At 34.1% G+C, this 25,709-nt stretch overlaps 1 protein-coding gene across 1 annotated transcript in view; it reads right to left on the reverse strand.

The window, feature by feature from the left end:
- LOC149774216 (uncharacterized) overlaps positions 1-25,386 on the reverse strand; it is a 47,510-nt gene extending 22,124 nt beyond the window's left edge. The window contains exons 1-5 of the mRNA XM_089945644.1: positions 25,285-25,386; positions 19,123-19,256; positions 18,294-18,367; positions 13,886-14,209; positions 11,052-11,140 (exon numbers count right to left, since the gene is read on the reverse strand). Of these exons, the coding sequence (XP_089801770.1) occupies positions 11,052-11,140; positions 13,886-14,209; positions 18,294-18,367; positions 19,123-19,211 (576 nt within the window). The 5' untranslated portion in view covers positions 19,212-19,256; positions 25,285-25,386. The remainder of the gene's footprint in view (positions 1-11,051; positions 11,141-13,885; positions 14,210-18,293; positions 18,368-19,122; positions 19,257-25,284) is intronic.
- Between the last annotated feature and the right edge of the window lie 323 nt (positions 25,387-25,709).

Here is a 25,709-nt window from a genome sequence, read left to right on the forward strand (position 1 = left end):
GTGTGAATTTAATGTTGTTGTTGCTGATATTTATTTTTTTAGGTAAAGGATGTGAATGAGAAAGTCTTTGTGTTGTGATCAGAATGGCCTCAGTTTTATCATCATTCATCTGCAGCTTGTTAAAAGTCATCCATGACTTCACATCAGAAATGCACCTCTCTACACCTTGGATGGTAGCATCAACTTCAGTTGGGTCAGGCTAGTGTTGTATATTTGCGTGTCATCAGCGTACAATTGATGAGTCACTGGATCATGATTTATGACACTTGAGAGCGACTGAGTGTACAGAATGAAGAGAACAGGTCCAAGAACAGACCCCTGTGGAACACCACAACATAGATCAACTGGGTTGGAGTGTATTCCATTTGCAGATACAATTTGTGTCCTGTTGACCAAGTAGGACTTGAACCACAGTAAGGCTGTATCATGAATGCCAAATACATGCTGGAGACGGTGAAGTAATATATCACGGTCTATTGTGTCAAATGCTGCAGACAAATCTAGGAGGGTGAGGACTGTAATCTTTCCACTATCCAATGCAGAGAGAAACGTCATTAACTACTTTTAAAAGAGTAGTTTCAGTACTGTGGCATGGGCGATATGCAGATTGTACATTGCTAAAAAGACTGTTTGAATTTAGAAGGTAAGCAAGTTGTTAGGTAAGCTTGGATGTCATGCATCAATTTGGTTCATATTTATCATACGGAGGTTTCTCTTAGTAGCAGATAAAGGTGGAGGGTTAGGGACTGATACGTCAAGATGGCATATAATGCAGAGGTGATCTGATGCAAGGTCATGGGATACCAGGGAGGACCGTAGAATGTTATCATCAGGTCTATGAAGAATCCAGTCTAAAATGTGACCATGTTTATGGGTGGGTTGGTTAACTGACTGTTTGAGGTTGAAAACATTAATGGAATCTAGGAGTTTTGATGTATTTGAGTTTCCGGGACAGTCAAAGTGAAAGTTGAAATCTCCAAGAACAATTAGGTTGCCACCTATCAAATTTCCATAGTCCAGGAGATTCAGAAACTGCTCCAAAAAGAGAGAGTCAGCCAGCTTGTTTTTTTCTACTAGGAGGAGGGCAGTATAGGCAGAAAAAATGTACTGCATATATATCTACAGCAAATTTTGCGAATAGTCATAAAGCCTACAAATGATGACCATTGTATTATCCTTGACCTGCCTTGGTTCATCCATTAATGACGCTCTAATGCAACATGTTTTCAAGTTTAACAAAATCACTCTCCTCTAACATTTTTCATTCATATAACATCCATCAGCCACACTGATACACCCGGGGGGGTGATTTTAATGGGGTATGGCGGGAATTGATATCTGTTGCCATTCATTTCTAATTTAGGCTGGTCTGCTACAAATTATGGAGAACTCGCCCCATGGAGAATTTGCCCCATGGAGATCTCATCCCAGGTGTCAGAAGAAGTCGCGCATGGTGGTCAGAGAAGTGGTCCCACTTCAACTGGAGAAGTGGCCCCAAGGAAAATATATACTAATTCTGAGATGTCACCACATGGTTGTTAAGGCTTTATTTACTGTTGAGTTTCTTCAACTTAATAACTTACTAAATCTGTAAAATTTGCAACAGAGTGAAGCCATCAGAGAATCAAGACATATTTCAGTGAAAACATTTCAGTATTTCTAACTCAGGTCTGTTTCTATTAATTAAAAAAGATACTCGCTGATATAATTTAGATACTACTAAAATAAGAGGGCAAAATTAAACTCCATTGAAAATAGTTAAATCAACTGATACAATGAATGGTCTGCTCTTTGGTGGATGGAGATAAAACGTATGAGGGAAAATGGAAAACAACATGTGTGGGATGGAATAATTGTGATAAAAAACAAGATATGCATAAAAATTCTGTGCAAATAGTTTTGCATTTAATTTATGCTTCTTCAGGCCCGAAATGTTTTGAAAGAAACAGATGACGTCTTTTACTTTAAAGAAACAATTACGTCATTACATAATGTCATAAATGATATGGATCATCATAATTATATATATATATATATATATATATATATATATATATATATATATGACTGGATCTAAAAGATACACAAGTTTCTAATAAAACTTGAATTAGTAAAATAATAAAATAAAATAGAGACAAACAGTCATACATGCAATCATATAGTAATAAAGGATATACAATATAGCAATTTTAAAAAATTATACAATTTTATATAGTGCATTGGCATTAAGTCCATTAGGATACAAAGTATCTAACTTATGAATCCAATAAGTTTCTTTTATGAGTCTATTCATGTCACCATGCACAATATCTATTGGCATGAAAGAAATATTGATTAGAGAGTGATTACTGGTGTTAAAGTGTGTTGAATAATTAAAGAAAACTGAGGATCTCTTCATTTTTTATATGAAAGCGATCATTATTCATTCTCTTAGAAAATTGTTGAAGGGTTTGTCCAACATATTGCATGCTACATTTTTTTTACAGGTTATCAAAAAAATCACATCAGTTGATATCCAGTTAGTGTTATCACGTAGAGAAAATACCTTTTTGTATTAGCACTACTGAAAGAAGTACTTTCTCTTATGTTTGCACATCGAGAGCACCGGTGTATGTTAGATTCAGATGACAAAAATTGGATTTTCTTTTCTGTCTGTTTAGTTCTAATTAGAAATCTTGCATATTCTTGGGTCTTCTATAAGCAAAATTTGCTCTATTTTTGTAAAGTGATTTTATGCTAGTTTTATTAGATAAATTTAAGAGACTATAATATTTATTAATTATATGACCTATATTAGGTAATGAAGGATTATATTGTATTGTGAAAGAAATTACATCTCTATTTTACATTCTGCTGTGTTTAAAGCCTCATGTTGAGTAAGATTACATGCTTTGTTCAGTGCAGAATCAATTACCGGTAGTATTATTACATGTGTAGGATAATTTCTATTTTGGAAATAAATTCGTAATTTATTCAAAGAATTTTGTAATTGACAATCATCTGAAAAATAATGCATCAGTATCTTTTGGCCTGGCTATATGGTATACCGTTTTCACATGACATAGGTTAACATGAAGAATATTCCACATATTGGTGGATATTAGTTTCCTTGATATGAATATTTGTAGAGATAGTGTTATCAATATTTTGTATTACATTTACATCTAAAAATGAAACATGTGTACTAGATGCAGTATAAGTAAATTTAATTGTCGGGTGGACATGATTTAGGCGATCAATAGATTTTTCCAGTTCTTCAGTTCAATGGTTCCAGATAATAAATATGTCATCGAAAAATCTGAACTAAACAGATTGATTAAACTTTTCTTTTTCAAGAAAATCCTTTTGCAATTTACCCATGTAAAGGGAAGCGTATGAAGGAGCCATAGGACTACCCATTGCCATACCAATTATTTGTCTGTAATTCGTATTATTAAATTGAAAACAATTATTTTGCAAGATAAGTCTAATTATTTTACAAATATCTTCACTAGATAGTGTGCTATTTTTAGGCTTGTTATCAAGAAATTATTTATACGCTTCAATACCTTCTGCATGTGGAATGTTGCTATGCAGTGATGTTACATCTAATAATACCAGGATTGAATTATCAGACAGCTGTAGAAAAGACTTCAACTTTTTAATGAAAGTAGTAGTACCTTTAATGTATGAAAGAAGTGATGTCATTAAAGATTGTAAAACACTATCAATAAATTTGGATACCTGGTTTTCAGTATATGAATTACAACCTGATATAATGGGTTGTCCAGGAAAATTTAACGGTAAATTATAGTCAGAATTTGTATGAGTTTTGGGTAATATGTACAACTGAGGTGTACATATGTTAAGGGGGAAAGTATCAAATTCTTCATATACAGAAATTTGTTTCTTTCTATTGATGGTTCATTGTTAATGTGTTTGTAGTATTTTTCATCATTTAATTGACGTTCAACTTCTTTAACAAAATCTTCTTGATTCATAATAATAATAATAGTGTTTGACTTACCATCCATTTTTTTCACTATACTGTCACCATTCATTAGATTATCTAAAGACCTAATGTCATCCTTAGAAATATTACTATGATATTGCTTTTTATGATTACCAGTTAATATTTCTTTTGTGATCGCATACATATAAAAATCTAAATATGAATCACATACACTAGGTTGTGTAAAAGATGATTTAATTGTGTTAAAATAACCCTTTTGTTTAGAATGAAAATAATTTGATTTACTCTCTGAACTGTTGTATGCTTTATCATAAAAAAATTCTTATAATTTTAGGCATCTAGAAAAATTAAAACTTTCTTCAGCTAATTTAAATTTATTGACATTTTAGTTTGGGACAAAATTTTAGGCCTTTGCCTAACAGTATATAGTCATTATCAGTTAATCTCTTATGTGAGAGATTTAACACTGTTTCTTTATCTCTCTTAATTTGTTATCTTCGCTTTATTTCATTTTTTCCATTATATCTTTGAATTACAGTGCAAATGTAAACCAGAATGAAATATATTCGCAACTAGGTAATCAAAATATTCAAATTACGATCAATAACTTATTTATTTTAAAGAAAAATATCAAAACGGTTATCTGGGTGACAAGTTTTGGGGTGACTTCTCCAGATATGTTGGGGCAAGTTCTCCCAGGGCGAGTTCTCTATGGGGCGAGTTCTCCTTATACTGTCTGCTACATATGTAGCATCAACATAGAATGAATCTTTGACAAACGGTTTCACATTCAAGAAACCAGTTTGTTTTCTTCAAACTGTTTTATGTAAAATTCATGCACAAATTACCACATCTACACACATGGTGAATTTTTATTGTATTTTTGTTTTCAATGTTATTAAATAAAAAGTTTTAAAAATCCCTTATATTTAAATATTGCAGTAAAAATTTAATTATGTATAGTTGTCCAATTTTTCCCAACATGGTATAAAAAGTGCATGTTATGGTAGCCAAGTTTTTGTGTTGCCTTTGGATTGACAGAAATATCTGTCTTGGGTTTCTCGCTAATAAAAAGAACCAATAAACAAAAATATAAACAGAGACCCTGATTTGAACAGCTAACACTCATTCCAGGGCCATAAACTTGTGGCAAAATTGGCATTAGTTAAACTGGACTTTTCACTTGTGTTTTATTTTATTTGAATTGTAGTAAGTATTTAACTTTTATTTTGTTGAATATTTCTTAATCAGTATTTACAATCACTGTTGATGAAAAGTATTGACCCAGTTAATGTCATCAGAATCTCAAGAAAAGCACGTTTAAGTCTCAAGAAAACCCATGGATGGACATGAGGTTAGGATAGTCTAGCTTGAAATATCAGCACTGATTCTTAAAAGGTCATGCAAGAATGGAAAGAAGTGTCCTCCCTTGTTTTATTAAATAGTACATGTATGTAACAGTACATGTAAGGCAAATAAATTGTAACTATACAAGCCCTTGTAATGATGAATAAATGAGCACACAACACGAGCCTCAAACTGTAATAATTATTTTGTGGCACGATCTGAACTTGGAAAACATTTATTTTACGGGTACCCAGGTATTCATTTTATTACCTGGGTTATTATCAACAGGTGGGTACCCAAGTACCCGGGTACCCATTGGCATCTTTATTTCTGCTGTGAAATTTTTTTGTGACTGATTGTTTTGAAGAATACTGTCTCAATGTTATTTTCAAAACTAGTACTAAAATGCTAATCAAATTTTACTTTCTTGATGCATGACAAACTGACATCTTTAAAAAATATTAAAATTAAAATTTTACCAATTATAATTATACACATAAAATTTGAATTCTATATAAAAAAAATTAAGTGGTAGGAAAATTAATACTGTAGTAGACATTTAAGTGTTTGGGACAAAAAAGAATAAATGCCCTGAATTTTTCATCACTGGGCACAAACACATTACTTCATGAAAAATGCCATTAAACCCTACAACAACTACAATTACAACCTCATGTTCCAAAGCAAAGTGTGCACGTCACACACTATATCCACTTGGTCACATTAGCTAGCTGCAAAGCAGTATATCACATACAGAAGCACACCAAATAATATTCAAAGAAATTAATTTACATGTTTACATGAGACATGTTAATCACTGATGCACTGTCAGTGGTAACTATCCCACAATAACTCCTTAATATTTGGTTGACACCCCCCTAAATATATTGGCCTTGTTTCAAAATTCCTACCTAGAGTATTAAATTGCTATCTGATTTGCAACCATGCCTCTACTGCCAAAATATCAAAACAATACAAATTTCTTCATATTTACTACATATATTTCACCTTTTTAGCAATGCAAATTTTTTTAACCATAGAGGGATGATATCTGCATACAAATCCTTACTTGCAACATGTCTGTTTGTACTTCTATGTTCAGTTCAAATCTACATGTTCTGATCTTACATACAATGCAATCATCAAGGATAGCTTCTTCTTGTGACCACAAACCTAGAAGCACTTCAGCTATTAGCTTTATGTAGTGTACCAACCCAAATCTGCTGCATGTTTGTGTAGTACACAGACAGTGGGCTTTGTAGACATGCATTGTCATTATAGTCAGAAACTGGTCTTAATGAGCCCACCAAATCAAATTGTGATGAAATTCTAAACCCAGTGGAAACTAAGCTGATGGAATCCCCATGCTGTTTTCAGTTTGCCCACAGGAGACACTGAATGACACAAGTAGTCTTCCTTTTGGGAACCAGGTCTGTTGTTGAGTTCAAGATCTCCCGAAGGAATAGATGTGAGTTGATGAAGTCTTGGTTTGAAATGCCACCAATTTGCCAAAAAATGTCGTTAAGTACAAACTTTCAGTGTTCTTTGACAGTAAATACAAGCAAGTAAATTATGGCCAGTGGAACATAAACTCACCAGAAGCTGAATTGGAAACTGTAACTGAAAACTAGAGAAGGGATTAGCTCAATTTATATCGCTTCAGAATGTGTCCTAGTCTGATCACTACTGACAAGCTGTGATACAGATCTTGCAGGAGGGACTCTTGGGGGGCATTGTTCATCAATCACACATCAAATTACACTGGACAACAAATTTTTACAAAAGTCATGTTACTGAAATAAAATTAGTCAATTCTTATCAATTTTTATGTGCTGAACACGAATATGACAGTCAAATTGCAAAATTGGCTCTAGTTTTTTTGTAATCTGCAAGAAATTAATGTTTACATAACGAAATGCATTCCAATAGTAAAAGGTCAACTGTAATAGCCTACCTATAAAAAATCAAGTCATTGACTACATCTTAGATTTCTTCGCCTGTCTCTTGTACAGCTGTTCGGGAGCATCTCTGAGGAGTGTCCAGCAGTAGTCAGCCAGCATTGTAGTGGACCATTTTCCCTGGTATCTTTGTTCCATTGTTGTGATATCTTGATGAAAACGTTCGCCGTGTTCATCACTAACAATACCACAGTTGCTAGGAAAGAAATCCAAATGGGAATGAAGGAAGTGAATCTTTAGAGACATATTGCAGCCAAGTTTCTTATACTTCATCAACATGTCTTCTACTAGTTCCTTATAGTTTTCTGCCCTAACATTTCCGAGGAAGTTTGTAGAAACTAGGCGAAAAGCATTCCATGCTTGTTTCGCGTCACCTTCCAGCAAGTTGTTGAACCGGTCATCTTTGAAAAGCTCTCGAATCTGAGGACCCACAAAAACTCCCTCTTTAATCTTTGCTTCGCTGAGTCGAGGGAATTTTTCATGCAGGTATCGGAATGCTGGCAAAGTCCGGTCAATAGCTTTCACGAAGTTCTTCATCAAACCTAGTTTGATGTGAAGGGGTGGTAGCAAGATTTTCTGAGCCTCAACCAGAGCTGGGTGTTGGATATTCTTCTCTCCAATGGCTACATTCTGCCTGTGAGTCCATTCCTTCCTCATGTAGTGCATTTCCCTTGCTCGGCTATCCCACTCGCATAAGAAACACATGTATTTTGTATATCCTTGCTGCAGTCCCATTAAAAGGGCAACTACCTTCAAATCACCACAGAGGTGCCAGCTGTACTTGTTATACTCAATGGAATTCAGTAACTGCCTTAAGTTATCGTATGTCTCTTTCATGTGGACAGCATACGCTACTGGAATAGATGGAAGAATGTTTCCATTGTGCAAAAGCACAGCCTTGAGACTCAGTTTCGAAGAGTCCACAAATAGTCTCCATTCTTGTGGGTCATGAGTGATTTTTAAAGCATTCATGAGGCCCTCAATATCGGAACAGAATATCAGATTACTTTCCTTTCTGAAGAAAGGCTCCAATTGCTGGTGGCGCTTTCGATATGCAGTAATTGTGACATCTTCTTCTAGAAGATTCCATTGTTGGAGTCTTGATCCTAGCAATTCTGCCTTGTTCTTTGATAAGTCCAAATCACGAATCAGGTCATTTAGTTCTTCCTGTGTTATTCTGTGTGGGGTTGATGATGCACCACAGTGAAAATCTGGATCACTGCATGCTGATGGACCAGGAGAAGAACAGGTCGACTCACCTTTGTCTTCGTCAGATGAATCAAGAGAATATTCTGCTGGAGGTTCTGGAATAGGAAGTCCCTCACCATGTGGAACTGGTCTCAATGCAGACGGAATGTTTGGGTAGACTATTCTCGACTTCTCTCGCTTCGTTATTCCGCCGGAAAGAGGAGGAACCAAGCAGAAGTAACAGTCATTTAGGTGGTTGCTTGGCTCTCTCCACACCATTGGGACTGCAAAGGGCATTGATGACCTTTTGCAATTCAACCACTGTGAAAGCTGTGTTGTACATGTAGCACAGCATATATGCGGAGCCCAAGGCTTGTCTTGGTCACCAACCTTGTATCCGAAGTAAAGATGATATGCCTTCTTCACTTGAGAATTGATACTTTTCTTCTGGTTGGCAAATGTCACTTCCCCACAAATATAGCAAAAATTGTCCGCGGTATTAACACACTTTCGAGGCATTACTGTTCTTTACTGTATGTAAATGGATAAAATAATAAGTTTTATGTAACAGTAGCTTGAACTGTCTCGCACAACGTCTAAAATATTTTAAATGCTGAACCTATCTGATTGGGCTTTATATAGTACACTGCTTACGTCAGCTTCAGCAGCCGCCTGGCATTAGTATAATAGGCCTACACATGTATAGTACACTGCTGACGTCAACTTACTTCAGCAGCCGCATGGCATTAGTATTGCGTTGCATCAGAAAATGATGCAATCAACTGTGGATGATGTGAGCATGATGGTATTATGCAATGTTACATCATTATTCCGGATGTTGCTGCAGTCCTACTGGAGAAATTTACACAGTGAAACATAGAAAATGAGGTATATGAATATCTTCAAAACGAGAGCCAATACAAATTTTTCACGGTTATATTCGTGTTCGGCACACCAAAATACTACAGATTAGGGCCTTTTCAAGTCAGTAATGATTTCACTGTTGACCAGTGTTACTGGAAGATGGTGCCAGGATCTCCAGCACTTTAGGAGGGAAGAGTAGACAATAAAGTGGAAGACTTTGCTGGCATTTCTTTGAGGAATACATGGGATGTAAAAATCTACATCCTGTTGGTTGACGTAGACTGCCCAATTACTGGGCCCTATGACATTCCTGAGGCATTAGACTCCATCTTGAATGGTTCCTCCTGAATAAGTGTTTTGGGCACAAAGGTTGTTGATGAGCTAAAATTGTATGCCTTGTTTGGTGATGAGGAAGATATGGGAGTTACAGTAAGCTCAATAATGCTTGTTTGCAACCCTGTCTACTACCTTTCTGCAGAAATACATCCACCTCTTCCCTTAATTGAGCCAGGTTTTACTGGTGAAAAGGTATGGGCATCCTTGTAATAGAAGTATTTTCCAGAGATGAAGCTGATATGCATCATCTAGTATTGAAAGGACCCACATATCTTCCATTATGTCCATTCAAACCTCTGAAAAGATATGAAAAGTGGACAAGTGTAATGCCTATGGAAATCATGTGAACAGCAAGAGAAGATTAATTAAAGGCAATAGGGCCTCCACTATTACCCATCAGAAAAGGGCATAGAGTACACATACTTCCGCCCTTTAACTCTTCAAGCTGGGTGAGAGGAGGCTTGAATTGACTTCTCTTTCTGGACTATTGAGGCTGCATCATTATAAAGAACTTAGAGGAAAACTCCAAGGGGAAGTCAGGATGTAGACACTTTGGGGCCAGCATTGACATACCAGGTGGAACTGTGAGGGACAGGCACAGTTGGTCCCACAGGTCCTAAGATTCCACGGATGGAATGAGACTTCTGATAAGAGTATCAGCCTTTAACAGATCAACCCGAAGAATGTTATTACTGTGATCCAGAAAGAGCTCCAACAAGTGATGAACCATAAGGAGTAAAGATTCCTGAATTATGAAGGTAGTAATACATAACCTAGGCAAGAAATATAATAAGCTTCACTGAAGCAAGTACTAAAATAAAATTCCAGAACCACCAAAGAGGAATTTCTTACCATAATGCAAGGTAAGAACTGAGAAGAACACCATTAGTGAACGTAATTAAACAAAATCACCTAAACAATCGAGTGAGCTAAATTCACAATAAAAATAATGAATGCACTAAGATGGGATAATAACTTAATTAAAATCGAAAGTTACAATAATTTCCCAACAAAATTAATTTAAACATGATAATGAAAAGCATTTTCCCAAGAAATGATTGAATATACCTTAGCATAACAAGTGTCAAGAAAAATGACCTCAAGAAAAATGACCAAGCATGCCACATAAGGCAATCACATAGTAGTCAGGATGGGTTGGGGTTCTTTCTGTTCTAGATACCGATAAAGTTCCATATAATGGGAGATTGAAATTATGAGCTCAGATGTGGAGATTTAGTATCCCAGAAGATATGCAAGGCAATAGTGAGAGAGCTGTATCACTGCTATTAAATTTCCATGTAAAGGATACTAGTCTGAACATCAGTTTTGAATTTCATATCAAAGATATTTGATTAAATGGGTATTTGATTAAATAGCAATTATACACAATTTTCAGTTTTTCATACCACTATCTGTATACTAAACATTCGTCCATCTCCCCACTCTGGTGATAATGGCAGTCTTTCACATGTACACCATTGCTGCATGGTTGGTTCTTGAAAAGTAAAAATGAAGGTGATTAAAAAACATTTTGTTAATATAAAGCTGCATGTAATATAATAGATTTAATTTTCTTCTATGTAAATGATGAGCAGTCTATTTACCTTTATAAATATTTTCTCTATCATGCTTATGATATGATAAAATGTAATGACAACTACAGAATAAAATTCAATGTTTTCAAGCTTATGTGAGTTGCTTCAAAACAACCAACTCTGCTATATACACACACATTCATTTTTAATGTCATAAAAACGTTTTTAAATCATTAGTTTTAGTTCAATCAACCAGAACTATGACTTGAAACAGATCCAAAGGCCAACCATTAAATGACTGAATTTTCAAGAATGAATGTACAATACTTTTCAAGAACATTGGTTCTTGAACAGTTCGTGAACATTTCAACATGAAACGTTCACAATCTGTTCAAAAACTAATATTGTGGAACAATTCATGCAACTTAAGTTCTTGAAAATTCAGCTATTTAATGTTCATGAACTGCTTATGAAGCGTTACTGTGCATTTTATGAATATTTCATGAAAAAGCGTTCTAGAACAATTCAAGAAAACAAACATTATAACTTAATAAATGCATGATTTTTTACTATCTTGTCCCTCATTTCATGAAGCAAAAGAACAATCACTTAAGATGATGTTTTCATTTTTACTTAAAATCTTGTCATGTTACCAATCAAACACACAGTAATTGTGAAAGGGTCAGGCCTATTTTTGATAAATAGTTTAAATGGTTTACTTTCATTCCCTTGACAGCATGGTAAGGTTTTCCTTAAAATTTAGTTATTACCAAATCTCCTGTTCAATACTCTTACGGCCTGGCATCAGTAATTTAGTGATGCCTTGTATTGACCAATTCTTTTCACTGTAATACCAGAACAACAGTGTTTTAACTGTCTATCGACTGCTACAGTAGCCTAGTGGTTAGAGTGTCCGCTTCGGATGTGGAAGGTCGTGAGTTCAAACCTTGGCCGAATCATACCAAAGACTTATAAAAACGGCACTAACAACTGCCTTGCTAGGCACTAAACATTAAGAGGGTAATGCTAGGACTAGTCGGCCTGGTGTCAGGTTAATGTGGCTGGGTGGGACATCATGCTACATGTCTGTGGCATGATGCTCCAGTGCTAGACATCACTATAAACTGCCATACTGTAGACATCAAAGCAGTATGACTGCAATATTGTTAAAGTTACATTAAAAATCCAAATCACACACACACACACACACACTTGACCTTCTATCAACAAATCCATTTCTTTTAATATTCTGTAAATGATCATGATGTCCATTGGTGCAATATTTTGATTTCCAATTGACCAACCTCATCAGCAACCATTATTCAGAACACACTCAGCTATTTAAGTGATGTAATTCAAGATCATGCTTCATTACAGTAAATTTATAAGGAAAAAATCTGATTTCACTAATACACTCAATCAATTTAAATTTTATAAAAAAGGAGGAATGGAAAATATCGATATACCTAGATGTTTACTGATGACCAATATAGCTCATAAGCCATGCAATTCGAACATCTCTCTGATTTTGATAGCAAAATATATCATGGTCAGTAAAGGTATAATGTCGGCTGCTTCAGCAGAAAAACAAACAAATTTCAAAGAACAGTAGAAGAAAATAAGAATGTTTGATTTGCAAAAGATACTTGACATCAAAATAAAATATCCTACTTCACTTGCATAATGTTCACAATCGTAGTAAGTGCTGATTTCCCTATATGAATTTTGTCAATTTCCAATTCTATAAACTCAGCCTCAGGATCAGTCTGAAATTGTCATGTACAAAAGTTTAAACAGGTGTAAAACTACAAATAATCAAGATCTATATACATCTATGCCCATGACTGAAACACGAATATGATCAACCCATGGTGTCCTTAAAACGTATGTCTGATTTATTGATAAATCACACTTATGTTGACCTTTTAATAACAAATCATCCAAAAACAATAATTTGAGATTATGCATTTAAACGTTTTCAGACATTCTCTGGTTTTATAATTGCCTTAGAAGTTTCACTTAAAATAATAATGAAAACAGAGTGAGCTTGCAGTTAAAAGGTAAAGTTATGACAGAAATAGTCTTTTTCACTGAATCATGCTAAATTCAAAATCAAATGAACATATATTTTTATTATTATTTGCCAGGTAATTCAACTGCAACATTTGTGTGTTTCATGTATTCTAATTTGTTTCCAACTATTATCATGATCATTTCAAATGATTTTCACAAATTTTTAACTACCTTTCTTTTAGTTCTTTAACTGTTTATGACATGTTCCAGATTTCTTTCAAGAATTATTCATTTCTTTTTTAATGAACTATATTTAAATCGTTTTTAGTACATTAAATGTTCTTGGTATATTCATGAACTCATTCTAAAACAGTTCTTTAACTCTTATTATATACCTATAATTGATCTTCAATGATACTTCATTAATTTTGTTCTTTAAGTTATTCATGAACTGTTAAGGAACTGAAGTTCATGAACAGCCAAAAAACAATTTCATGAATGCTTTATGTTCCATTTAAAAATAGTTCATAACGTTCATGAACTGTTCATAATTTCAAGAACTCCATTTCGCATGGGTGCATAGTTGACATATGAATAGTACTTTGTCCTTTGAAAAATGTTTAAACTGAAAGAATTCTTTTTACACCTTATTAAATCAAAACATGTTCTCAACACAACAAATATTTTTATACCTATAACATTCAGCCAGACTGATGGTATGTTTGAGCTTTCTTCCCATGCAATCACAGGATAAAGTGTGTAGTTTCCTATATCTTTAGCAGAGACGTTTGTCAGCAAGATTCCATTATCACCATTTTGTTCTACTCTTCCATGGTATTGTGGATCTACATAGAAGCCATTTTTCTTAGAAATGTAAGCAATCACTATTGTACTATTAAATCGCCATTGGAGCTGTCTGATTTCCTCATTGGCTTCTTTAATATATTCCCAGGTCAAATTTGCAGTCTGGCCTATGCACTTGTCAATTTGTGATGATTTGGTGACCCATGTAAGTCCTGTATATACAGCAAGAAAAGAACCATTCAGAAGACAGCAAAGCTCCCCAACACATATCATATTCAGACACAACAGTTTTGATTTGCTAGTATACAATGTAACTGATATTAAGTGATTACTGACACAAATCAAATACTTACTGTACGTCATTTATTTTGTTGTTATTATGATGATACAATTCTTAGGATATATGCTCATATCCAATTTGATGACTTCACAATCAACAGTAACCAAGAAACTGTTCTGAACATTAGATGTGTATATGATCACTAGAGCATGAAAAGTCATAAACAGATGCATTTTCATTACTGTACAACCAACAATGTCCCAGAAACTAACCTAATGTAGAAAGTACATGATTGCAATGAAAAGTATGTCAAAGTGACACTTGTTTGATATGGTGTAATTAATCAGGATGTAAGGAGATATTAATTTCATATATACACAATAATAAGTGTCTGAGAAATGCACTAAACATAAACACCGGTATGTAATTGGTGAATAAAGCATGACAAGTAGGTTTGACCAAGTTTTGGTATGGTTTTTATGCTCATCCTCTAAGCCTGCATATATCTATCAACTTTCATGACTACAGAGACAATAGTATCTGAGATATATAATCTGCCATAAAAGGTGTACATTTGCTGAGGATAATGTCAACAGACATAACACCAAGTGTATAGCTTAAACTCTCCTTCACTAAGAGAAGGTGAGATAATAAAATCATTCTTGCCATATGCTGATGCTATTTAACGTTCCAGTTTTTCTTTTAACACACATATTGTAATCAGCTGTACAGAGGAAAACAACTAGTGGTTAGAGTGTCCACCTCGGATGTGGGAGGTTGCGGGTTCAAACCCCAGCTGAGTCTTATAAAAGACTTATAAAATTGGTACTGGCAGCTGCTGCACTTGGCATTCAGCATTAAGAGGTTAGTGTTAGGACTGACTGACCTAGTGTCAGGATAATGTGACTGGGTGGGCCATCATACTACATGTCTGCTGCATGATGCCCCAGTGTTAGACATCACTATAAATTGTCACACTGCAGACATCGTAGTGATATGAACGAAATGTTTTCAAAGATACATTAAAAATCCAAATCACACACACACAAACACATAAAAAAAAACATTAGTACAAGAAGTACATTGTCACTGGAACCTTCTGATATTTAGTTTCATATTTGTATTACTCTGAAACTGATTTATCTCATGAAATTTGTCATAACAAATACAAGTAATCAAGTGCATGCTACATGTAAGCATGCAACATATTGATCATAAACAGTTATTGAAGGGATTTCAGATAATTACCAAGATCTGTTTCTGTGAGATCTGGATGGCCCTGAAAAGGACTGTTGTTTGTAGCCTTGAAAAGGGCTGTTTTTGGCCACACCTACCATGTTGGAGTCCACTGGTCGCATATCTCTCTTCCCATCTGTTTTCACCCTGTGGATTAGCTGACATAGAAAACTTAAAAATTTTGATAGTCATATCTTTGTATGAAATGGTGAAAAATCTGCCACTAAACCAAATGCAATAAATTTAGTCACACACACATATAAACACACACACAACACAACAGTGCAACCCATTTCAAAGGAATCAGATTATCTTGTGGAAAGAGATATAATTTTAAAAGCAGTAATCTAAGTCTTAAAAGGTTTCACTGACTTATTCCCATGGAATTTGGTACAAGACTAATTGTATTAGTCGTGACATTATCATGTTTATGAATTTTACATGTTTGCAGAAGAGTCTTATAACATTTTCGGCTTACAAATCTCTGACTGTGCTCAGCCTTCTTCAACTTCAGTCTTTTTAAAACATTTAATTTGGTGCCACACTGATGACAGAAGTCATGGCATCCAGAGCCTTCTATCCAAGCTGTTTTGTGTTGGTCATTCTTTCCCATGTGTTTCACTTGAATCTGTACAAAGTACTTGTAAATGTGTTCCTGCAGCTCAGGACTTACAACAGTCCTTTCTTCTTCATGATGTATCCACGGGAATCATATACTGCACTGACCATGAGATGGTAGTGACTGAATAGAAACCATCCATATTATTCAGGGTAAGCTAAATCTGTTTCACTCCATGTATGGTGTTCCATACCAAAATGAAATGCTACTTTATCTCAGTCTCCCAAGCAGAAAAATCCTGCTACAGCTAAAGATTTGGGAGTGCGTCCTTCCCATAAGTAGGTCCTTTGCCTTTAAACATCTGGAATCAAATGGTAAAATCAAAATATTAGCAAGACAAAACCATACGAAACATGTATTCTTCTTTCAATTGGTGATTCATGATGAGCTTGTGGTGTCAAGTGTGACTTGTGAGTGCATGGATGACATCTACGTAGTGGCATACATTCAGCTTTTTGGTACATTGATACATCCCTTTGTACAAAAGGATGGTACTGTGATGTGATCATGAAATCGCATATGTTTCTGAGAGACAATGTGGCTGAATGGTCAAATAAACTTGGAGTTTTCACTAAAAGGCATTTTATGATGTCCAGATGGTCCTAAATCAAAATGGTGTTGATGTGACAGCCAATATGCTCACCATCTTAAATTCTTACTTTCATTAATAATCCTGAACAGAAAGTCACATCAACATATTGGGCTTTGCAGCAGAAGACATTTTTATCATTAGTTGGTAAAAGTGGTGCTGACCTGACATCGGGCAATACAACCACCAAGTCAACCAGCTTAAAAATTTAGTTATCTTTGCTTCTCAACAGAAAGTCATATCAATGTTGGGTTTCTGCCTGAAGACTCCTGTAATATCTAGCTGGTTCTTAATTAAAATGGTGCTGACTGACCTACAATATGGTAATTATAGTGTCCTGTTTGAAAATCTTGTATTGCTACTCCTAGGTAAATGGATGAATCTACTCCTAGGTGAATGGTTGAATATGGACATGGATTTTCCACTAAAGGACTTCTTATTATCCTCAGTTGGTCCCTAATTAAAATGGCATCAAATTTTATGGCCACCTAATAAGTAGCTTGAAACTCTTAGTATTACTTCTCATCCTAAATGGATGGTGTTTCACCAAAAAATGGTGCTGATCTTACATCCAATATGGATGCCACATATAAATTTGGTTAATTTGAACACTCAGCAGTTATAAAGAAATGGTCTAATCTTTAATTCCTGGACATTCTTCTCCATCAATAGCATGTCAGCCTATTAGACATACTCATCTTTTCAGTGACAGAAATGAGTGATTATGTGCAGAACATATTCCAAAGTGGCATTGATCATGAACCTGTTAAGCATTCAATCTGCTGAATGTCAATCAAAACCCTGTGAGAATGAATTCCAGCGTGAATGTTTAACAAAATAAATTGACAGCACATTTATTACTCACTGGCAAAGAAAATACTTAAACAGTATTTAAAAAAAAAACATTTTCATGACCTTTTAGTGCTTTTACTAACAAATTTATATTGTTATTTGATGAAGTACCAAACACAATAGACATTGTAATTTTTTGACGTCATCCATGATAATTTGATACTTTTAGATTCAACAATCATTTAGATTCATTATTATTTTGTGTACAAAACAATACTGTATCATGTATTTTGAGGATTATTTAATACTTCATGCATATTTCTGGAATAATTTAATGTATCTAATCATCAGCAGGCAACAACTAGCTGTGTCAGTAAGAAAAAGTAATATGTCAATGTCAAAATTTTGATACTCCATTTTCTTTAAAAAAATGTAATGAGCCAGTGATGTCATCAGATCAAAACCTGGATTGAACCAATTTATTTATGGATTTATTTATAATCAAAGAATGTGCAGTTGATATGTATCAGCTGGAGAACACATCATATAGCCAAACCCACATAAAATACATCATAATTTCTTCCAAACAAGTTTCAATAGAATTTATAATAGTCCAGTCACATTTGCTACATAATGGACATCTGTCCTTAAAGTACAACAAAAATCTAGTTCACATCACATTTTTCTCACACCCATCACATTCTCTGCTTCATTATCTTTATCACATTGTTTCATACCCTGACTTTTCACCTTCATGTAAAAAAAGGACAAACTACTTACCTTCTGTGAAATTTATTTCAGAAGTCAATGTTAGAATCAGAAGGAGAAAAGAAGCTGAATTCCACACGGTGATTCTGAATGAGAAAAAAAAGATATTTTATTTGTTTCTAAAACTTAATTTTGCAGACTTGAACAACAATTGTATCTACATAAAAAGAAAATTGTTCAAGTTCAACGTAAATATTTATCTTTAATGCCTTTTGAAAAAATCTGCCTCAGTGTAACTACATATCTTTACATATATTGTGGTGAATAAATTATTTAAAAGAAATAAATACATTATGTTTTTCGTTGATTGATTTGGTTTGCCATTTGTTCATGCAAAGCACATATTGAATAACAAAATTAAGACACTCTAATCTAAAAATTACACTCTTAGGAATTTAACAAATTTAGCTTTTTTTTTCAACCTTTACACTTTTGAAATATAAACACATATGAATAACTACTTCTTGCAAACTGTTATCATTTATAAAAAGTTTTGCAAAATGTTGCCCCAATCAAATGGTTTAAAAAAACCATGTTTTCCCCCCATGAAAATTAGACATAATTCAAACAGCTCAAAATCAGTGGCAATCCGACAGTATATGACTAGTAAATTTCCTGCTGGACTAGTAGTTTTCATAATTGCAATTGTCCAATGGTAAGTAATTTTCAGTTATTGTTTGGCATTATGTCAAGGGCTGTACTAGTCAATTTTGCAATCTCCTAGTCATTCTGACCATAGAAATCCAAGTTAAATTATATGCCTGACATGGACTGTGCAGCCCCAAAAAATGCATATTCTTATACTAGTTACATCTAAGGTATAGTATTTATAAGTACAAACCTGTTTGTCCCTGATTTCATTTTGGCACAGCAATCTAATAAATAACATCTCCATGGGCACCACTGTTTGAGATCCCACTGTGTATCCATTAATGATGCAAAGTGGTAAAGCTCTGTTCTCTAAAATAATATTTTCTGCAATGTAAATAATAGTCTTTAATTGTAAATTATGTATAATAATATTGACTATCATGTACCATTTATAATTGCTGGTCATCATTGCCAATTATTACTGGTCACTCATATTGGAAAAAGTTCTAAGGTTATTATATAGTTATGATATTGTGTTTCATACAAAATTTCTGAGCCAAACTTGTGCACGGGGCAAGATGCACACCAATCACTTTTAGGTAAATTATGAAACCCATATATCACTATCTGGAGTTGTGGCTTAAATTGAAAACCCAGCGATATTTATATATAAATATGGTACATAAATATTATATAATAATAATGATAATAATAATAATAATAATGAGGAATTTGTATAGCGCCTAATCTTTAGAATCTCTTAGCGCTTTTGCAACATCAGACAACACCTATAACATAAAAAACATATATAATGATATGATTACAAAAAACAAACACCATGAAATTAGAAAACATAAAGAACATGCTGAAATGTTTATGGTAGGAAACATTATTAGGTCTTGAAGTTTGTTCTTGCAGTCGAAATAAGTGAGTTTTAAGAGCACTCTTGAATGGGATCACTGTGTCTTTGTGTCTAAGTTCAGTGTACAATTAATTCCACGTTGCTGGGCCCTGGCATGCAAAAAAGCGTTGTCCATATCACTTCATTTTCATTATGGGAATAATGAGTATATGCTTGTCAGATAAAGAACGTAAGTATTTTGCTGGTGTGCACACATGGGTGAGGTCGGATAGGTATTTTGGACTAGAGCCCATCAGTGAAACATAGCACAGAGAACAAATTTTGTGTTTGATTCTGGATCGAATGGATATCCGGTGTAGGGTACAGAGCAGCGGGGAGGTGTGCTCTGATCATGGTACTCTAAGTATGATCTGAGCAGCTGTGTTTTGAAGTTTTTGAAGTTTCTGGAGTAGATATTGAGATGAACCAGACAGAATTGAGTTACAATAGTCCAGTCTTGAAAGTACTAATGAATGCACAAGTGTTTTAATGGCATCAACTGATATATATATATATATATATATATATATATATACATACACATGTGCAATTCATAAGGCAACTTGACTTGGAGTCATATGAAATTGAGAGTATCTTGGTGAAAGTTTCTAAACATAAAACAAAATCATTCCTAGTTGGTTTCATTTATAGGCCACTTTCCTTCAAAGTAATTTGGAATGACAACTTTCTGAAATAAATGGAAAATGTTCTTGCACAGGAGAAATAAACATATACACTTTGCAATATAAATAAGGACCTTCTCAATACTCAAATAAGGAATCACTAGATGGAATTTATTGAATCATTAGGCCTAGTCCAGCTGGTAAATGAGCCCACAAGGGTAACAGTAATATCAAGCACTCTTATTGATCATATTTATACCAACCTACCAGACAATGTGGCTTGTGTTAATGAACCAAATGTTGGTCTTAGCGACCACTATCCTACTTTGTTGATAAGAAAGGTAAAATGCAAGAGAAAAAAGAAAAAGACAGACAAATCTATCACTTACAGATATTTCAAAATTTTTAATGAAGAACAATTTCTCAATGACCTATATAAAGTTCCATGGAATATGATCCAAAATTTGAATGACACAGATAAAGCTCTGAGCATGTGGACTGACCAATTTTGAACTCTAATAAGGTCCGATTCTAATCTGTTTTGGATAACTTCAGTATCAGAACTAGATGCATCATCTACAACAAATCTGTATTTGTGGATTCATTATTTAATGGTTAATCATTTACTTAGATAAGAAACAGCAGAGGACCTAAAACAGAGCCTTGAGTGCCCCCTGAATGAACAGAGCAAGTTTGTGAGCTAATATTGCCAAATTGTTGAGACCTTTGGTTTAAGTATGATCTAATGCAGTTTAAAGAAGGATTATCAAACCTGTCACAGTTCAGTTTTTGTAGCATAGTTTCGTGATCAACAATATCAAAGGCTTTCTTGAAGTCAAAGAAAACAATCCCATTCCTAGAACCATTACCATTTTATAGTAGCCAAAGATATGTTATTTTCGCAAGTTCTGTTTGGCATGAGTGGTATTTTCCTGACTGTGCTTAATGAAATAGAGAGTAAGTTTTAAAAAAATCATAGACTTGAATAGCTACTTGCTTTTCAAATAATTTTGATAATATAAGTAGAATTGATATTGGTCTGTAATTCCCAGGATCCACCTTTTCTCCTTTCTTAAAGATAGGTGTAACCTTTGCACATTTCATTGTTTATGGAAAATGACCACACATTATACTCTTTCTAAAAAATATGTATATCCTTTGCACATTTTAATGTTTATGGAAAATTACCACTCATTATACTTAAGTTTATGATATGCATTATTGACAGTGTTATTACTGGTGCAGCAATTTTAAGAATTTGTGGACCAATAACATCCAAACCATGGTACTTATTAATACTCATAGAGAAAGTTTTCACATAGACCCTGAATATTGACTGATTTAGTTTGCTGTAACATTAATCTGATCTCATTCAGTGTAAAGAGGATGTGGTGGATATTTATGTTGACAACTGGCAGACGACTGTTGAGGAGGCTAAACACAGGATAGTTTGATCAAAGGACTGATTTTCAGACATGGCACAGTGCAATGTATTGTTTTTAAATTTGACAGATTTCTTTTCATCATCTTGATTATTTACATAAACAGATGAAGAAGATAACAAACAAGACTTATATGTTGTACCATGCCCACATGTAGTAGAGCTGCATACATCAGACTGCTAAATATGAGATTGATTTACATCTGTACAAGAAGACAATGACATATTAGACACTTGAGGAGCCTCAGAGGAAGAAGTAATTTTAACAGTATCACAGTTGTTTACAGGTTAATAAAATGAGCTTTCTACACAAATCAGATTCGTTTCATCAGAATATGCACAGTTCTATAATTGTGCAACAAACTTAGTACCTGTATTGGTACACTCTGTTACTTTTGAGTGTGAATTTTGTCAGTTAAAATAGTGTAATATAACATTTACATCCCACATAACAGAATTATCCCAAACAAATTGTCATAAAAAGAAATTTATAGCAAATTCATGTCAATTTATTATGTGATGTAATAAGAGGTGTATGTGTGTATGTATGTATGTGCCTACATGTATTTATGAATATATGTATGTATTCTCTTGTATTGATGCCTACCATTGTAAACAATGTTTGATAATGTTCAGATTAAAAATGATCTATAGTCTGATAATACAAACCCGATTGTTTGTACCCCTCTACCGATTTAAATCATGGAAACCTTTAATGGGATAAAAAGTGCAAGGAACTTAGTCAATTCATTCAGTGATTTAAAGTTTCTAACCTGACTCTGAGTAGAATGGCCCTAACACTGCATCTTATGCGCGTTTCATGCTTAACGGAAGTTTTCAGTGCGATAGACGGACATGCTCTGATCCATTTCCAGTTTCTGGACAAGTCCATTTTCAACATAGGGGTGTATCATTACTACACATGTACATACATAAGTCGTCTGCTTCCTATATTTACAATGTCGAATCAAGCAAAGGAAAATGACAACTACGCTTTTCATGTGGATTTAACAAGCAGTTTAATTTCTATCTTCATGCATGCGGAGGGATATAATTCCAAACTCTCAACGTGATATAATTTACGCAATTATTCTGCATTTGCCATACAGGATGAACTATGTCATTATGTCGTCTGATGGGAATAAACTAGCCTATAGTGTACGCAATATGGCGCTGTGTTAGTATGGAAAGTCCGTTAAGCATGAAATGGTGCAGGGGATGCCAGCATTAGTGCCATTCTGGTCTCAGTCAGGTTAGAAGTTATAAATCAATGTTTCAATTGACTTAGTTCTGTTCCTTTTTATCACATTAAACTTTATCGTTTTTTAAATCGGTAGGGGGTACAAACAAACAGGGATGTAGAGTCGGACTATAGCTGGAAGTTGTAGTACTAACATATACGTATCAATTATGCATGTATATATGTACATATGCATATCTATATATGTGTGTGTATGTGTAAGTCTGCTATTCAATACTATCATTGTAAATATTATTAAATATGACCGAAAAACTGTTTTTAACAACAATAATAAATTAGTATTATTTATTTCTTTATTATTATTAAATTATTACCAAGTCGAATGCCTGAGCTAAACATTGGTACCATATTTATTACGCTACGTGAGATATAACTTGAAATATCAGTGTTAATTCTGAAATAGGTCATGCGAAAAAAAGGTGTCCTCCCTTGTACTATTTTTTACTATATGTATGACTGACATATAAAATGTAAGCAACGATACGAACCCCATGTGATCGGGGGATGAAACGGCGTAAAACTTAAGTATGGAATACAACTCGACCTAGTTGGTGTCCGCTACAGGTAATGTTAGGGGGAAAAAAGCGGAGACTTATTTGCTGGTCTACGGAGTACCTGGTTCTGTCCTGATCAAACTGACAAACTATGTTTTGTGTGACAGTGTGTGTCACACATGCTGATGTAGGATAGGAAATATATTTATTTCACCAAACATTAGCCATTAGGTTCATGAAAATACAATTGGTACCGTGATACCAGATTGTAAGGCTGTTCAGAGCAAATATGCTTCGGTTGCTGGTTCATTTCGGATTATTTACTGAGAAAGTATAAATTAGAAAGCTTCAAAATTGAAAGAACGCTTTTAAAAAACGTAAATTGTCATATCTGCACTTGGATCGGATGTACACAAAAATTTTAAGAACACCCTTTTTAGAACCCGCGGTGATTTTAACGAGGGTAGCAAAATACAAATTTGTTAAATTATTACGTTAAATTATGAAAATATAACATCAATTTAAAATCCCAGAGGTGATTACTAGAGTGTATCCAATATGAGGCACAGTATACTCAAACGCTGTATTATCGCGGGCTCTATATTATCGCGGCAAACGGGATTTCCCGATTAATTTTGGACACGCGCCGTCTAGCAGTTGTTTACATATGTAAAGCTGTAGCCAGTAAGGACGCAAATATCGTACAACACAATATCCTCTAAAATATTTACAATTTTTTGTAAGTTTACAATGAAAAAGAATGAACATCGCTTTTTTTGTAAATTGCATTCATTTACGTTATCATCATATAGAAAACTCCAGTCGAACTTGCTATACCATCATTGGCTTTGATTATGAAATATATTCAGTGTATTGTCTGATGTTTGATGAGTATAGGTCATATACTGCTTGTGTCATACATGTCCTTACAAGGTTACGGTTGCAATTTCATTTCATGGTAGCCAATATGGACCAAAATTTACAAAATGTTATGATTAAACTTCTTATAAATATATAAGAATATAATAAGAGTTAAACGTTCTTGAAATCAATATTTCAATAATAATATTAATAATAGTTGTTATATATTCACATTTAAATGCCCACATTGCATTTAAAATTCATATAAAGTTAAATAATAATTGCTTTTAATTTGTAATTTTGTTATTCATGGAATTACAGTTGAATTACATATGTGTGTTTGATTTTATTATTGGATGCTTTCATTTATTTTGGAAATAGTATGCCAGTACAAGCGTGGATATTTCTTTTCATAGGTAAGTGGTATTTTATATTTATTATAATACCTGCGTGCTACCATACGTAAAATAGGCAAATACCGCGATAATATAGAGTTGTTCCCCCATTGTACGTTAATCTGGGTCAGTCACCATAAGCTGTTATATTTACATTTACGAGGTTCGATTGACAAAGCATTCTCATAGGAATAGAAATAGGGGAAATCATTGAAACTTTATAAATAATAAGTAAGCAGCAATAACAAAACAATTTTAATATGTACCGATAAGAACATTAAGTACCGCGATAATACAGCGTTCCAGGCTACTGTGCAGCCCGAAGCCATAAGCATAATTTGTGATAAGAAGCTTTTCTTGTTCATAAGACCCCCAACCTTAAGCATTTTATCTGTTCTGGCCCCTAGCCAAAACAACAACAAAAAGTTGGACTAACCTATGAGTTGAATCCACACTGACATATGCCTTGTACCTCCTGAATCGAATCTTTAAACTGCCGCTTTAAAAATCCGAAATGTCTTCCCGCTCGTTCTACAGCAGTCAACGCACCAACGATATTATTAATAAAGTAAACTCGGGTAGACTGACCTATCAGATAGCGATTTCTTTTTGTTTAGGGGTATCTGTGAGCTGACGGGCAACAAAGTACCTATAAACCAGACCACAAACCTGTATTCGTATTAATGAGAGGCTACCTATCAATATCTTTAGAGGTTTTCGGCCGATGTATCGAAATACAAAACAACGTGAAAAAAGGAAATTGTTTGGTTATATTTTACTTGCTGTGCATTACATTTCTAACTAGCTACATAAAGGTTAATACTGGCGACAAGGAATGTTGTATGAAGTAACTATAGCGCG

Source organism: Sinohyriopsis cumingii, unplaced genomic scaffold (assembly GCF_028554795.1).
Source record: "Sinohyriopsis cumingii isolate HCF-2022 unplaced genomic scaffold, ASM2855479v2 utg000379l, whole genome shotgun sequence".
Classification (NCBI taxonomy): domain Eukaryota; kingdom Metazoa; phylum Mollusca; class Bivalvia; order Unionida; family Unionidae; genus Sinohyriopsis; species Sinohyriopsis cumingii.